General features: G+C 52.3%; 2 protein-coding genes across 5 annotated transcripts; one reads left to right on the top strand and one right to left on the bottom strand.

Annotated features, from left to right (window-relative positions):
* Nucleotides 1–90: 90 nt before the first annotated feature.
* Nucleotides 91–14,251, top strand: WNK4 (WNK lysine deficient protein kinase 4). Of its 4 annotated transcripts, none has more exons than XM_039873391.1 (19): nucleotides 91–814; nucleotides 2,217–2,389; nucleotides 3,371–3,591; nucleotides 3,900–4,057; nucleotides 4,567–4,655; nucleotides 4,738–4,820; nucleotides 4,920–4,954; nucleotides 6,458–6,722; nucleotides 6,918–7,039; nucleotides 7,274–7,332; nucleotides 7,433–7,550; nucleotides 7,817–7,933; nucleotides 11,150–11,287; nucleotides 11,827–11,881; nucleotides 11,970–12,577; nucleotides 12,657–12,717; nucleotides 12,829–13,237; nucleotides 13,326–13,525; nucleotides 13,691–14,251. In XM_039873391.1, exons 1-19 carry the CDS (start codon nucleotides 200–202, stop codon nucleotides 13,825–13,827), a joined length of 3,663 nt encoding a protein of 1,220 aa, XP_039729325.1. In that variant the 5' UTR covers nucleotides 91–199; the 3' UTR covers nucleotides 13,828–14,251. The 4 variants fall into 4 exon arrangements, with proteins under 4 accessions (XP_039729325.1, XP_039729324.1, XP_039729322.1 ...); XM_039873390.1 differs by having other exon boundaries at nucleotides 4,738–4,954; nucleotides 13,691–13,788; nucleotides 13,896–14,251; XM_039873388.1 differs by having other exon boundaries at nucleotides 4,738–4,954.
* Nucleotides 14,252–14,707: 456 nt separating this feature from the next.
* COA3 (cytochrome c oxidase assembly factor 3) lies at nucleotides 14,708–15,850 on the bottom strand. The gene is made up of 2 exons (XM_039873408.1): nucleotides 15,592–15,850; nucleotides 14,708–15,254 (listed from the first exon to the last, which is right to left on the bottom strand). Exons 1-2 carry the CDS (start codon nucleotides 15,803–15,805, stop codon nucleotides 15,148–15,150), a joined length of 321 nt encoding a protein of 106 aa, XP_039729342.1. The 5' UTR covers nucleotides 15,806–15,850; the 3' UTR covers nucleotides 14,708–15,147.
* Nucleotides 15,851–15,877: the final 27 nt, after the last annotated feature.

The raw sequence follows: 15,877 nt of genomic DNA, 5'->3' as shown, positions 1-15,877 counted from the left end.
GCACCGGGGTCCACACGGCTTGCTGCTCCAAGGGGGCGGCCCTGGGAGGTAGGGGCGGGGGCTCGGCTGGAGGCGGGTCACCGGGCGGGACGGGGCGGGAAAGCCGGGGACTGGGGCCCCAGTAGCTCAGCCCGAGTGCTGCGCAGCCAGCTAGTCTCCCTGTCAGGCCGCTTCCTGCCCAGCCGCCGGGCCCTTACCCATGCTGGCACCTCCAACCCCAGAGAACGCAGTCCCCATGTCCCAGGCGGAGGCCGACCTAGTGCTGCGGCCTCCGCCCCCTCTCGCTGCCACGGGGCCATCCCGCCTCGGGCCCCTTCCTCGCCGGGCGCGCCGCTTCTCCGGGAAGGCTGAGCCCCGGCCGCGCTCTTCCCGACTCAGCCGCCGGAGCTCAGTCGACTTGGGGCTGCTGAGCTCGTGGTCCCAGCCAGCCTCACCCGTTCCGGAGCCCCCAGATCCTCCGGACTCCGCTGGTCCCATCCCGGCGAGGAGCCCACCGCCTAACTCCGAAGAGCCCCCGGAGGGCACGTGGACTGGGGCAGCCCTGGTGAAGGCTACAGACTCTGAGCATCCGGAGCTCGCATGCTCCGTGGGATGCCCGGGGTCCCGGGATCCACCGAGGGCCCCCGAAGCCGCGGCCCAGGAGAGGCGACGAGAGCAGGAGGAAAAGGAGGACATGGAGACCCAGGCTGTGGCAACGTCTCCAGACGGCCGATATCTCAAGTTTGACATCGAGATTGGACGTGGCTCATTCAAGACGGTGTATCGAGGGCTGGACACTGACACCACAGTGGAGGTGGCCTGGTGTGAGCTGCAGGTGCGGCTGGGCACCCCCTTGGTGGCACCTTGGGATGGCACCCTTTGGAGGTCTTGGGATGGGAGACCCAGGGGACAGCAGTAAGGCAGGGATGTATTTTTCCAGTCAAATGTCCAGACATTCCTGCCACCCCCTCCCCTTTGCTCTGATGATCCATGGACTTAGCTGGTTCTGAGCTACAGAAAGAGAAACTGGAGCAGTGGTATATGGTGGCTCCCCTATGGGTTTGGACATTCTTACTTTAAAGTCTCCATACTTATCCCTGAGAGGTGGAAAGTGAGATAGTAGGAAATCCGGTAGGGAGCTAACTCAGGTCTGAGAGATGGCTGGCCTCACCACTTTCCTGCAAGTGGTCCCTCCCTTCCCCTAAGTCCTCAGACCCTCAGCATGACCCTGATTCACCTTCTCCTCCCTCAACCTGGATCTTTGCAGGAGGCTGGAATGATGGAGGTGGGGAGGTAGGGCAGGGTGCTCTCCACTTCCAGATTTCTGGCTGTTGTGGAAGGATGGGGCCCCTCCCAGGCCCCTTATGGAGCAGTCAGATTTCTGGATTTCTCCATAGTTGAGGGTGGGGAAGACAGGGACCCCTGGCCCCAGCCTGAGCCCAGTCCTGTTCCTCATCCCAGATTCAAAAGCGCAGAGCCTCATGGGCTTTAGGGGGATATTGGTTCAGAGGGCCTTACTGCCTAGAGGGAGAAACTAGTTAAGTCTGGGCCAGCAGCTTTGGATTCGGACTGGGGGACAGAGCCTGGGGGAAGGGTCCTTCCCTGGAGTCTTGGCACTGGGCTTGCCCCTTGCTCCTGCTAGTGCCGCGCCCCAGGCTCTAGGCCAGGCCAGGAGAGACAGCCAAAGCGAGGCGGTGGTCAGGGAGGGAGATGAGATAGGGGCGGGACACCAATGAGGCTGGGGGCGGTCTCCTTGCGCCTGGTCCTTGATCCTTCCTCTCTTTTTCTGTACCTCCCTCTGTAGCCCTCCCACCTCCTGTCTGGTTCTAGCAGTTCTGTTTCTTGGGCCAACCCCCTTGCCGGCCCCATTCTTTACCCACCGGCCGCCCGCCTGCTCAGCTTGCCTGCTGCCTGCCCGCTGCCAGTCCCCAGGCTCCCCCTCCCGCCCCACGGCCAGCCTGGGCAGCCACAAAGGCGCTATTGAGCTCAGGGCTCCTGGACCAGGCTGCATAAAGACGCTTGTGTCCAGCAGGGGGTCCAGGGGGCCCAGGGGGCGGCTTCAGGCCCAGGATGGGTGTATCCTAGGAGCAGCCCAAAGGGACGGACCTGGAATTGGGGTCTACGGCGGGTTGGGCTAGTGATCCCACTGACCCGGCCCCACCCCCTGTGCCCCATGCCTCTCTCTGTGGGGGTCCTGGGCCTGACTGTGACCTTGATCCCCATCCCCTACCCCACAGACTCGGAAACTGTCTCGAGCCGAGCGGCAGCGATTTTCAGAGGAGGTGGAGATGCTCAAGGGGCTGCAGCACCCCAACATTGTCCGCTTCTATGACTCGTGGAAGTCGGTGCTGAGGGGCCAGGTTTGCATCGTGCTGGTCACGGAACTCATGACCTCGGGCACACTCAAGACGTGAGCTCTCTGCCTGGTGGTGGTGGTTGGTGGGAAAGCCAGTCATGGGAGGTTCCCATTGCTTCTGGAACTTCTGCCAGGCTCCCCAAACTCTACATCCAGGTCCAGTACCAGGCTCACTATCTCTCACCACCCCCACACACCCCACCCAGTGAATAGCAAGGAGTCACTCATGCTCCAGCCAAAACTTGGGGTCTCCCCAGGCTCACCTCCTCTCTCTCCACTCTGCACCTCCTTCCCCATCAATCTATCTCAAGTCCCTTCTTATATCTTCCCACTTGGCTTTCTGCTGGCCCATCTAAACCCCGCCCCAACTGCCTCATTAGTCTCAGAGCCTTCAGCCCCCACTCCCCAAGGGTCTTACCCCCTCCTACCCCTTTCCTCTCCAAGCTATTCTGTCTTCCTGCAGCCTGGGGAATCTCTCTCTCTATTGCAAATCTGACCATCTCACTCCCTTTCTTAAAATCCCCTGCAAGGTTTCCCATGGCCCTCAGGATAATGTCCATTCTCGCTAAACTGCTCACAGCCCTTAGGGTCCAGCCTCATCTTCAGCTTAAATTCCAGACAAACCAAATTTCCAGCACCTCCTCCCAGCCTGCCCTGTGGCTTGCTGTCCGTGCCTTTGAGCATGCTGTCCCCTCTCCCTGGAAAGTTTCCATCCCCATTTCACCCTTGAACTCCTACTTATCCTTCAGTATGCAACACAAAGTTATTTCCTCTGTGGAGCCCTCCCCCACACCAGGGCAGTTAGTCATCCCTTTCTGTGCTTCCATAGCTCCGTTGGCCGCAGCCCTATAACTTCATGTCTACTTACCACACCTCCGGACTGTTTCTCCCTGGATCTTGCATGGTCCTAGACTAGGAGAATGCTTACAGAAGATGCATAGATGTCATAGGTGGCAGTGTGGTGGGGGGCTTGGGGAAACTTCTCAGTGGGGGCTCCTTTCCCTGCTGCGACCCTGGCTATGCTCCCTCCCCAAGATACCTGAGGAGGTTCCGTGAGATGAAGCCCCGAGTCCTTCAGCGCTGGAGCCGCCAAATTCTACGGGGGCTTCATTTCCTACACTCCCGGGTACCCCCCATCCTGCACCGAGATCTCAAGTGCGACAACGTCTTTATCACGGGCCCTACGGGCTCTGTCAAGATCGGGGACCTGGGCCTTGCCACACTCAAGCGCGCCTCCTTTGCCAAGAGTGTCATCGGTGCGTCCCTCCAGGAGGATCTTTGCCTTTCTTACCTCCCCCACATTGGAAGAAAGCCTGGGGTCCCCCTTCACCCTAGCAGGGTTCTTTGAGATCCACAGAGTTAGAAGAACATGGGGAAGATGGGAGACCTATGGCATCCCCTCTCCCCCTTACCACGGTGGGAAAGGGTCAGTCACTTGCACTCCAAAACTTGCAGGCTGCCTAGTCTATGGGATGCCCAAAGGGGGCGGGAGTGGGGGGTGGGCGTGCAGGAACAAAGACAGAAGGGGAACTCTGCAGCCTGATGCCTGCTGTGGATCTCACAGGGACCCCGGAATTCATGGCTCCAGAGATGTATGAGGAAAAGTACGATGAGGCCGTGGATGTGTACGCATTTGGCATGTGCATGCTGGAGATGGCTACCTCCGAGTACCCTTACTCGGAGTGCCAGAATGCCGCGCAAATCTACCGCAAGGTCACCTCGGTGAGAGGACGCAGGGAGGAGACGGAATTCTAGGTCCCTCCCATTTTCCTGTCCTAACCAGCCCGCGTGCAGTGTCCTTTCCTTTAATGATAACAGGCTAGATACAAAGATACCCTAGTTTACACTGAAGGATTTTGGGTGCACACATGCCTCCCTCCACTACAAGCTATTTAGAATAATGATGTATGTGGCACTCCAAATGATTTCACTTCTAACTTCTCAACCGATCGTTCTAGCTGCTCCGCGGAGTGAGCAGAGCAAATATTCTGCCCAGCGTTTTACAAATGAGAAAACTGGTTCAGAGGCAGACTTGTTCAAGGTCACACTGACAATATATGGGGCACCTGGGATTCGAAATCAAATCTCCCAGAAGGAGTTGCGGTGCTTTTGAGCCTGCACTTGTTGCTGCCTCTGGCACGCGTGTGGTGGAGATAGGGGAGTGGGAAAGGGGTTGTCAAGCAGAAAGCTGGGGCACGGAGAGCCGAGGCTCATGCGACCCCTTCCCCCAGGGCACAAAGCCAAACAGCTTTTACAAGGTGAAGATGCCCGAAGTGAAGGAGATCATTGAGGGCTGCATCAGAACGGATAAGAACGAGAGGTGCGGGGAAGGGGGCTGGGTGGGGGTGGGTTGTGGGGGCGGGGCTGCGGTGGGGCTCAGCTCACCGCAGCGCTGCCTTCAGGTTCACCATTCAGGACCTTCTGGCTCACGCTTTCTTCCGCGAAGAGCGTGGTGTGCATGTGGAGCTGGCAGAGGAGGACGATGGTGAGAAGCCGGACCTCAAGCTCTGGCTGCGCATGGAGGATGCGCGGCGAGGGGGGCGCCCACGGGACAACCAGGCTATTGAGTTTCTGTTCCAGCTAGGCCGGGATGCGGCTGAGGAAGTGGCGCAGGAAATGGTGAGCAGAGGACTGACTGCCCAGAGGATGGGTGTGTGACGGGTGCCGGGGTGGTGGGGATGGGGTCCAATCCATCCTTCTCAACATCTCCTGCCAGTGCCTTCCAGCCCCTTCCTCCCTAATACACTCACATGCACATCCTGTGGTCAACACATTGAAGATTTTCTTTCCAAGAACAGACCCTGGGTCCTCCAGCCTTTGGCCTTTATGTCCAGCTGATCTGATGTTCCTCGAATGTCCTTTCTTCCAATTTATCTACCTATTTATTTTTCTCTTTTTTGCTCCCTCGCCCCCAATCTCTTGTTCTTTTCTATTTCTTCCTTTATGCTCAGAACCATCAACTTTAGGAGGCTATATCATTCTAGAGTCAAAATTAAATGCTGCTTTTCACTTCAGCAGGTCCTCAGTTACAGGACTCACCATAATTGGTCTTGTTTTCTACCAGGTTACATTTCTGTTTTTTTTTTTTCTACTAGACTATAAACTCCTTGAGGGCAATAGAGACTGTATTTTATTGATTTTTCTATCCCTGACAGTGCTTGGCACATGGTAGGAACTCATTAGTAGCCCACGTGTGTACATGGCTTAGAGCACTTTCATGTGCATTTGATCATTGTTATCAACTCTACATGGAACTCTACATAACATCCTGATATATCGGTGAGGAAATAAAAGCTCAGAGAGAGGTTGAATATTTTGTCCAAGGCGCCAAGCAAGTAGGTGGCAGAGATGGATCTAAACTCAGGCTGTTCAGCCTGTAAGTCAGATCGCCCTGCCCCGCCTCCTTAATGTACCCAGCAAAGCTTGTCATTGAAATGAATAAGATGATAAATGGGAACTGGTGGACCAGGAGAGGTATACATAGGATGTAGAATGTGTGCAGACAGAAGCTTGGGGGCTGGTTTAGCAAGGCCTGAGGGAGAAGGGAGAGAGTATGAGATTCTTAATAGAAAAATGGCAGTTGAAAGGATGGATATCATTTATGGGTCAGGAACCTGAGAAGCATTTGAAATGTGGCATCAGAGCAAGTCTCCACAGCACTGACCTGAGATCAAATCTCGACCCATTAGTTATTTACAGGAGTTCTTGACATTGACACTACTGACATCTTTGTTTGGGGGACTGTCTTGTGCATTGTAGGTTGTTGATAAGAATCTCTGACTTTTACTTACTAGATGCCAGTAGCACCTACCCTCCAATTATGACAACTAAAAAGTCTCCAAATATTGCCAAATGTTCCCGCCTTCCTCAATTGAAGGCAATTGACTTACTGTATAACTATAAACTGCTCACTTATTTCTAAAATGGAGTTGATAAGACCTACCTCAGAAGGTTATTGGGAGGAATTAATGTGATAATGTAAGGAATTGCCAGTTAATGGGCACAGTAGGTAACCAATAAGTGTTGGTTCTCTTCCTCTCATATTCTGGAGGCCCGAAAAAAGTGTTCTTTTGGGCCTTTGAGGAGAGTCTCAAACTGCATTTCTCACCCTCCCAACTCCAGGTCGCCCTGGGCTTAGTCTGTGAAGCTGATTACCAGCCAGTGGCCCGTGCAGTACGTGAACGGGTGGCCGCTATCCAGCGAAAGCGTGAGAAGCTGCGTAAAGCTAGGGAGTTGGAGGCCCTCCCTCCTGCGCCAGAACCCCAGCCAGCATCTGTCCCCATGGCTCCTGGTCTCCCCAGTGCCTTTCCCCATGAGCCTGAGGAGCCAGAGGCAGACCAGCACCAGCTCTTCCTCTTCCGCCATGCCAGCTACTCATCTACCACCTGTAAGTCACCTCTGACCTTGAGACTTCGGTCCCTTAGCCTCTCTCCCCCACCCAGAAGTTCAACCCAGCAGCACTGTCACTTACCCTGCGTTCCACATCTAGCCATGGAGCTCTTTCTGGAAAACTTCAGGCCTTTCTTTACTTGCTCAGGCAGACCCCCTTCCCCATTTTTTGATCCCCTCCCTCCTCCACCAGCGGATTGCGAGACTGATGGCTACCTCAGCTCTTCTGGCTTCCTGGATGCCTCAGACCCTGCCCTTCAGGCCCCTAAGGGGGTGCCGTCCAGCCCTGCTGAGTCCCATCTCTGCCTGCCCTCGGTGAGAGGGGGTCACCTGGGCGGGGAGGGGCTTCCAGCCGTTCCAAACCTGTGACCTGTCTCCCTCCTTGTGAAACCCAATCCCATTACCTGGTCCCATGTCCCTGGAAATCCACCACTCTTATCCTCATCTTCCTTAATTCCATCTCCTTATTACCTCAGCATCCTTGAAATCATCTCCCTGGATCTGAACAATTATCTTCCTCTGATCTCATGAACCCATATCCTATTTCAGGCTTTTGCCCTATCCATTCCACGTTCTGGCCCTGGCAGTGACTTTAGCCCTGGAGACAAGTAAGTTCTGGTAGGAGTTGGGGTGCTAGGGTGAGACATATGGAGCTCTAGAGTCCCAGTGTCCATTCTGACACTCTTCTATCTTCTTTCCTTTTTGCAGCTATGCCTCGGATGTAGCATCAGGCCTTAGTGAAATGGGTGAAGGGATGGGACGGATGAGGAAACCCCCAGGGAGAAATCTCCGGCGCAGACCCCGATCCCGGCTTCGGGTCACTAGTGTAAGAAAGGGGCAGAGATGGGCAATAACCTTCAGGGCCAGGAAGGAACTGTCAGGAGGATGGAGGAGGTCGGCCAGAAAAGGGAAGTAGCAGTGTATGACTGGTACCCAAGTGGCAGCCAGGCCATGTTCTAATACCAGATTTTGGGAGCAGGGTCTTCTCCCCAGTTCCAATCTAGCCACTATCACTTGGTTGGAGTGGGGTAGAGACATGTGATGAGGACAGAGGTCTTGACCTCCTCCCTTCTGCTGAATTTGAATCTGAAGGTCTCAGACCAGAATGACAGAGTGGTTGAGTGCCAGCTACAGACACACAACAGCAAGATGGTGACCTTCCGATTTGATCTGGATGGCGACAGCCCGGAAGAGATTGCAGCTGCCATGGTGAGGAGGAGAGAGATGAGGACAGAATCTTTCGGCCTGGGACAAGAGTCTCCCTCTTGATGTTGCCTGGTGCTGAATGCACCCCACCTCCTCTTCCAACAACAAGAGTTTTTAAAGCATTGGTGGCACTCAGCACAGTGACGCTGAAGACATCTCTATCCTTGTTTTGGAGATTTGTTTCTCCAGTGAGGTTTGGATCCTCAGCTGGAGCAATTAGAGACTAACATAGGATATACACAAGTGCTACAGTGAAGTACATGCTAGACACATGATACTGTGGCTGTGAGTAAAGGCGGGCTGGGGGCAGCAGGGGAAAGAAGTAGGACTTATGCAAAATCTGGACAGATGGGTAAGAATGACAATGAAGGGTGGAAAGATCATGTCTAGTGGGGGTACTGCATAAGCAAAGGCATGTAAGTAGGGAGTGACTTGGAACATGCCACAGGGCAGGCTTCACGAAGAGACCACTAGAATTAAGGGTTCTAATAGGAGCCCTTCTGGAATCGAGGTTGGGCATGTAGAATAGACCTGGGTTATAGATGGTCTTAAGAGTTAGGCAGAGTATAACATGGTGAGAGTAGGTTTTAAGAAGACCAGTCTGCCATGGGTTGTGGGAGGGAGTTGGGGGTAGGGAATCTAGTTGGCAGGTGGGTATAAGAAGCCAGGTGTGGACTGGAGAGAATGGTTTATGGTGGGAGGGAAGAAGAAGGGGGTGAATCTGAGGGTTGTTTCAGGAAAATAAATTACAATCCAGCAATTTGTTGACATAGTAAAATGCACACAGTAGATGCTCAATATTTGCTGAGTTGATATGATAGGATATTAGGGAGAGGGGATATCAAGGGCAACTTGTAGCTTGGAGGAACTAATGGGAGCAGACCATCAAAGGAAAGAGGAAGTTGGAAATGGAAGTAGGCTCTTTTAGGGGTCACGATGAGCTTGAATGATAGACTGGTAAGGTAAGATTCTTCATTGGAGCATGATATGGCTCAGGCAGGGCTACAGAGACAGGTAAATTTCAGAGTCGTCAGTACAGAACTGAAGGGAGATGGGCCTGCAAAACCAGAGGTATAGAGGGCCTGAGTGTGTCTCATTGGATACCCACAGTTTTGGAATGGGAGGAGAAATAGATCATCGAAGGACACAAGATGGAGACTGAGAGGTAGAAGGAGCCCCAAAAGATGTTAGTAAAAACTGAATGAGGAGAATTTCAAGGAGATGACATAGGGTGAAGCCTGAGGCAAGATCAGGCCGGCTTTTGTCAAGAGAAGGTCTTTGTGGGAGACCAGTTTCAGTGGAGTGAGGGTGGTAGACACCAGCCTCTTGGGTAAAGGAGGAAAGTAAATGGAGAAATGTCAGGCTTCAGGAACTTTCTCCTGACAAGCTTCTCCTCCATCATGTCATTCACCTTGTATCCAGGACAAAGACAAAATATCACTTGGCACTCAAGCTTAGCACCTTCTATCAAGCTACTTGACCCTTCCAGAATCTTCCCTCCAGCCACACTGTTTTGTGAATGGTCCTCTGAAGAGGCTGGGTGCCTTTTTACTTCTGCCTCCCTCTGCTCAGAGGTCTCACCCTGAGAGCCTTCTCTACTGGGCTTTCAAGCCCCTCAGACCCACACAGGCTCCGTGACCCTGCCCCCTGAACCCAGGATCTGTTGTCCTCTTTTCTCTCCTTACCAGTTCCTCCTCCACTCCTCTGCAGCAGAGTTCTCCAAAGACTTACATCTGACCTTGTTGCTTGTGCCCCAAAACCTTTAGTGGCTATTTGTGGTTACAGAGTAAGTTCCAAATTCTGGAACACGGCCTTTAAAATTCACAGCACTCTCAGCTATACTTAAGTCTGCACTATTTTGTGAATGTGCCATGACTTTTCATGCCTCAGAGCTATTACTCATGCTGTTCTCTCTGCCTGCACTGCCCTTCTCTTCCTGAAAAATGGCATGGAACAGAGAAAAGTGGACTTTTCACGTAAGACCTGAGTTCAAATTTCAGCTCTTATTTACTAATTCAGTGAACTTGGGCAGGTTTCTTAACCTCTCTGAGCCTCGGTTGCTCATCAGTAAAATGCAGGTGATAATTATTTTGCAAAGATATTCGGATATAATTTATGAGACATGATATAATACATATGAGAAGAGAAATGATATAATACAATATAATGTATGAGAAGTGTCCACACATTGTAGGCCCTCAATAAAGGGTTGCTTTTCTTACTTATCCTTCCAGGCTCAGTTCTGTGATGTCATCCCAGCTCTCTTGTCTCCCCCATGGTGGTATGAGCCATTCTCTCTCCGGAATAGCATTTTTAAAAATTATGATTAAAAAATACATAAAATTTGCCATCTTAACCATTTTTAAGTGTACAGTTCATGAACGTTAAGTATATTCACATTGTTATGAAACAGATTTCCAGAACTTTTTGATATTGCAAATCTTAAACTCTGTATCTATTAAAAAACAACTCTCCTCCTCCTCCTAGAATAGCGTTTTTATCTGTCCCTCATTCATAAATGCCTTACCTACCATGAGATGACTTGCAGTATATGGAGTTCTGTATATATGTGTCTCTTCCATTAGATTTTGGGCTTCTTGAGGACCAAGACCTTATTTTAATGCTCCTCACAGTACCTAGTGCAATGCCTGGCACATAGCGTGGGCTCAATAAGTGTTTGTGGAATTGAATGTTATATTTACCACTTATTGCCTTATTTTTACTTACGTGTGTGTGCGTGCGTGTGTGTGTGTGTGTGTGTGTGTGTTATACTTTATAAGCCCTATGCAAGCAATATCGTGTCCAAAAGCATGTGAGGATGTGAGACAACAGTAGGAAAGACCTCAGGCTTTAGCTTTCAACAGATCGGAGTGCAAATCCTGTGATCTTGGGCAGACTGAACTTAACCTCTTTGAGCATTGGTTATCTTAACTCTATAATGGGGGTGTTAATATAGCCCCCAGAAAGCTATTGGTGTTAAATGTGATAAGATATGTTAAGCATCTGGTAATACATGCATCCTATGAATATTTCCTCTAAGCTGTAGTTCTTAAACCACACAGTGCCTGGGACACAGTAGATATTTACTAAATACTTGTTTTAGGTTAGTGGTTGGCAGATGCAGTAGGGTGAAGGGTTGATTTTTAAAGATCAGGGCAGGTGGAGAGGGATGAGTGGGATAACTGAGCCCTCCCTCCCCTTCCTGCTGCCCTTTGCCAGGTATATAACGAGTTCATTCTGCCTTCGGAGCGAGCTGGATTCCTGAGCCGGATTCGGGAGATTATCCAGCGAGTGGAGACCCTGTTGAAGAGAGATACTGGCCCTGTGGAGGCTGCTGAAGACCCCCTGGGACCCCAGGTCAGACCCCTCTGGGCACCTGCGGGGAAATGGACTCTGTTCCAGGCTTCATTACTCTCTGCCTCACCAGTCACCTTGGGTCTAACTCTTCGTTTCCGGGAACCTAAAACAGTGGCTTTTGGCCCATTTGAGAATCTGAGGAAAGCCATGGACCTTTGTTCTAGAATAATGTGTTCAATGCATACTTTTAACTCATTATTTTGAAATAATTTCAGACAGAAAAAAAAGTTGCGAGAATTGTACAAAGATACTCTTTGTAGGCAGCAAGAGTTTTGCCACATTAGCTTTATCTTTCTCTTTTTCTCTCTCCCCTCTATATGTGTGTGCACATATTTTTTCTGAACCAGAGTAAGTTGCAGACATTATGCCCCTTTACCTATAAATATTTCAGCAAATACACTTTTGAATTCCTTGAAATTCATCTGTGGACTCCTAGAGGTCCATGAGTCCTAGCCTAGCTTAAGAACTGCAGCCTGAAACCTTCCATCTAAGACTTGGCCATTCCCCACTGTGACTGTGGGCCCCCTTCTCTCCCTCAGGAGGAGCCAGCACCATTGCCTGCCCTCCTGGGCCCCTTCCCCAACCCATCCAGTGGTATGTACTGACTTCTGTCCCCTTGGGTTGTTCCTGGGAAGGGCGAAGGGAATGGAAGACTGGAATCTCAACACACCCTCCTCCCCGGCAGAGCTTCAGAGCAGCACCTCCCTGGAGCAGAGCAGCTGGGCAGCCTTCTCCACACCTCCATCTTCTCCCGGGACCCCCTTGTCTCCTGGAAACCCATTTTCTCCTGGAACCTCTGTTTTCCCAAGTCCCATCTTCCCTATCACTTATCCCCCATGTCATACCAGCTCCTCCCCATTCTCCCCAATTTCTTCCCAGGCCTCAAATCTCTCTTCATACACCCCCAGCTCTCCACTTCTGTTCTCCCCCGGTGCATCCCCGTTTCCAATCCCGTCCTCTCAGTTTTCACAGAGTTCTCTCCTCCCTAGTTCTCCACCCATCTTCTCTCCCAGTTGTTCTCAGGTCACTCTTATGCCTCCTTCCTTTCCTCCATGCCCCTCTGCTTCTCCCATCCCCTCCCCCACAGCAGGCCCTCTCCTGTCTCTGGCTAGTGCCTTCTCACTGGCTGTGATGACTGTGGCCCAGTCCCTGCTGTCCCCCTCACCTGGACTCCTTTCCCAGTCTCCTCGAGCCTCTCCTGGTCCCTTACCGAGCCTGCCCCCTCCCACTCCCCTTGCTCCTTGTGGCCAGGAGAGGCCTTCAGCTTTGACAGCTGAGATGGAGAGTGAGGTGAGTAGGGCACCAAGAGGGATAATTAGGTGGGCTTCATTCTTCATCATTTCTCTCCTCACGGACCCACACTTTGTAGGCCTCCCCAAATCCTGCTCGGCCACTCCTGAATGAAGCCAGACTGGCGCCTATCTCTGAAGGTGAGGCCTCTGACCACTGATCTTCCCCTACCCATTATCCTCAGTCCACTTTATATCCATCCTGCCACTGATTTCTCTCCTCCTTCCATGACTCCCTCCTTGTCTCTACAGAGGGAAAGCCCCAGCTTGTTGGGCGTTTCCAGGTGACTTCACCCAAAGAACCAGCTGAGCCTCTTCCCCTGCAACCAACATCCCCAACTCTCTCTGATTCCCTGAAGCCTCCAACCCCTCAGCTGACCTCAGAGAGCTCAGATACAGAGGATAGTGCTGGAGGCGGGCCAGAGGCCAGGGAGGCTCTGGCTGAGAGTGACCGTGCAGCTGAGGGCTTGGGGGCTGGAGTTGAGGAGGAAGGGGACAGTGGGAAGGAACCCCGAGTGGTGGACAGCCCTCCACCCCTGAGCCATCCCAACTCAGTATGGATGAACTACTCCTACAGCAGCCTGTGTCTGAGTAGTGAGGAATCAGAGAGCAGTGGGGAGGATGAGGAATTCTGGGCTGAGCTGCAGAGTCTTCGACAAAAGTGAGTCTGGGGAGGATGGAGCACAAGAGGTGGACTTGGGAGAGCAAGAAAGGTGGCTAGCCCTCTCAAGCTCCTGGTGCATCCTCAGGCATTTGTCAGAGGTGGAGGCACTACAGACACTACAGAAAAAGGAAATTGAGGACTTGTACAGCAGGCTTGGGAAGCAGCCCCCACCAGGCATCGTGGCTCCAGCTGCTATGCTGTCCAGCCGCCAGCGCCGCATCTCCAAGGGCAGCTTCCCCACCTCCCGACGCAACAGCCTGCAGCGCTCTGAACCCCCAGGCCCTGGTGAGATTGCAGTTGCCCAGCTCCCATCTTTCCCAAGTCCCCTTCCCTAGTGATCCAGATTTCTTTCAGGCCCTGGGGGTCTGCCTTTGGTTTGGGGGGACTAGCCCCCTTCTCCCCGTGACCCCTTCCCTCACTCAGTGCTCTCCTTCCCCATCCTGCACCCAGGCATCATACGAAGGAACTCCCTGAGTGGCAGCAGCACCGGCTCCCAGGAGCAGCGGGCAAGCAAGGGGGTGACATTCGCCGGGGATGTTGGCAGGATGGTGAGGGCGGGCCCAAAGGAGGGAGAGCCCAGGGAATGATAACTGGCTGCAGCTTCACCCTCCTCCCACCCTAGAGGTTTCTTCAGTGCTTTTTCTTTTTCTTCCAGTGAATTCAGAACAGAAGCCACGTGTCTCCCCCACACCAGGGCCCACCATGGAGCTTGTGCTCTCAGAATCTGCTGACCGACACAACTCTGCAAGGAAGACCTCGGCACTGAGGGAATAAAAGGCCAGAGAGTGCTGTTCCATTACAGGGAAGGGCCAAACGTGGGAACTATTTGCTGGGTGTAGAAGGTGTAAAGTCTGCAGCCTACCATCTGCATCCTTGCCGCCTCCCAGCCAAGAGCCAACCACTAAGCAGTCCCACCCAAGCACAGATGTTTCCAGAGGGCACACTCCCAGCTGGGCCAGTGGAGGGGGACACTAGAATTAGCAGCAGCTAATAAAAATGTGGGAATTAGGACTCTGTGAATTTGTATCTGTTGGGCCTTAAGAACTGGGGGCAAAGGCTTGTGGGGTAAGGAAGGGGAGGATTTAGAAGGGACTTTCCTTTCACAATGAGTGGCCGGGGTGAAAGTTGCCCAGCATTCTGGTTTCCTGCTAGCAGCAGCTCATGAGGAAACTGCAAGGTCAATGATCCACCTCACCAAGCTGATTCCATCCGGTGGGGAAAGGCAGTAAAGTTGGAGTAGTGTTATTCTTGAGGGTAGAGAACAGAAGAGTGACATTCCTTTCCCAAAAATATAGTTCAGTATCAAACTGCCCAGTGACCCACCACGGTCTTTCCCTTAAATCAGATGGAAAGATCTCACAGAAAAAGTAATTCTAGTTAAACATTTATGGATCCCTGGGGCATGCCACTGCTGCAACTACTGCTTGTGGAGCTTCCTAGCATGAAGTGTCAGCACCAACACACCCATCTGACTCCAAGACAGATGACTCAGTTTATTATTCTCAACCTAACCCCATCTTTCCTGTAGGCTCCAACACTGCACAGAGCTGCCATACCCACTCCCATATAGCCCACCTCTTGCCCTCCTTCCTCCCAGCTCCTGGGAGGTGAAGGGGATAAACCACAAAGTCAGAAAGCTTGAGAAACCCAAGGTCGGATACCTTGCAAACAATGAAACAAACTACATACAAAAAAGGCTCCACTACCACACACAGTGAGAGGTGGGCAATGTTTCCTTGACAATGGCCAAATGTATAAATTTCTGGCTTCTTGGGCTCAATCATCATCCAAGGTAGTAAGGTGGCCAGCAACGCTGTGAGCAGGCTTCAATTTCTACATGTTCATGGGGCATCATCCATCAGGAGAAGGGGCTCCAGCAGGTTGGGGATGTGCGATGCCCATCTGGTTCAGGGTCCTGATGCCCTTGCCACAGCTCGAGCTCGAGCAGCTTTGGCCTCATCCTCCAGCTCATCTAAGAAGCGCTCCTGGGACACCGAGTAAAGAGTGTAACCATCTGGGAAGGTGGGTTCAGGAAACCACTTGGAATATGCACATTCTTATTTCCTAGACTTGCTTCCACCACCCTTGTTAATCTCTCATCCTCTCGAATCAGTGATTTAATCTTCTACCCTTTGCTCTTCTGAGTCATGACCCCGACTCCATCATTAATAAACTATATTAAAAGACCACCTTAAAATGACAAAGAAAGGTACAATAAACGCTTGGCTCAGCGTTAGACTTTCACAGCTCGGGCTCCTTCGACCACCCCCACACTGTCCTTCAACAAGCCTCTGCTCCCCTTCCCTTGCCCCCATATGCAGTCTCCCTGAGTCTACAGTCCAAATGGATACAAATAGCTAACACCAGCGCTCCGATTCCCAGGCCGGTCACGATGTTTCGGGTCCGCCGTTGCGGCAGCGTCTTCTGCCACTGGGCGAGCTGCACTTGCCGCATGAATTGCAGCTGTGCGGGAGTCAGCTTCTCCCGAGTAGGGTCGATGCGCTGGGCCAGTGGAGCCTTTCCACTCTTAGCATCTAGAGGGTCACCAGCTCCCTGAGCCGCCATGTTGCCGCCCCGCCCTTCGCAGTCTCAGGACGCGGAGCTTGCTGGGAATCGTAGTCTTTGGCCACCGAAAGG

Source organism: Pteropus medius, unplaced genomic scaffold, assembly GCF_902729225.1.
Source record: "Pteropus medius unplaced genomic scaffold, Ma_sr-lr_union100, whole genome shotgun sequence".
NCBI classification, from domain to species: domain Eukaryota; kingdom Metazoa; phylum Chordata; class Mammalia; order Chiroptera; family Pteropodidae; genus Pteropus; species Pteropus medius.
Note: the sequence above shows the minus strand (reverse complement) of the source record. Positions and strands in the feature narration are given on the sequence as shown.

Bases quoted from the DNA above. Each gene is read 5' to 3' on its own strand.
- COA3 (XM_039873408.1), bottom strand. From the start codon at position 15,805: ATGGCGGCTCAGGGAGCTGGTGACCCTCTAGATGCTAAGAGTGGAAAG. The intron at 15,255-15,591 runs GTATCCATTTGG...CCACCTTCCCAG, and splicing joins AGCGCTGGTGTTAGCTATTT to ATGGTTACACTCTTTACTCG.
- WNK4 (XM_039873388.1), top strand. From the start codon at position 200: ATGCTGGCACCTCCAACCCCAGAGAACGCAGTCCCCATGTCCCAGGCG. The intron at 7,551-7,816 runs GTAAGAAAGGGG...TTGAATCTGAAG, and splicing joins CCCGGCTTCGGGTCACTAGT to GTCTCAGACCAGAATGACAG. The intron at 13,526-13,690 runs GTGAGATTGCAG...TCCTGCACCCAG, and splicing joins CTCTGAACCCCCAGGCCCTG to GCATCATACGAAGGAACTCC.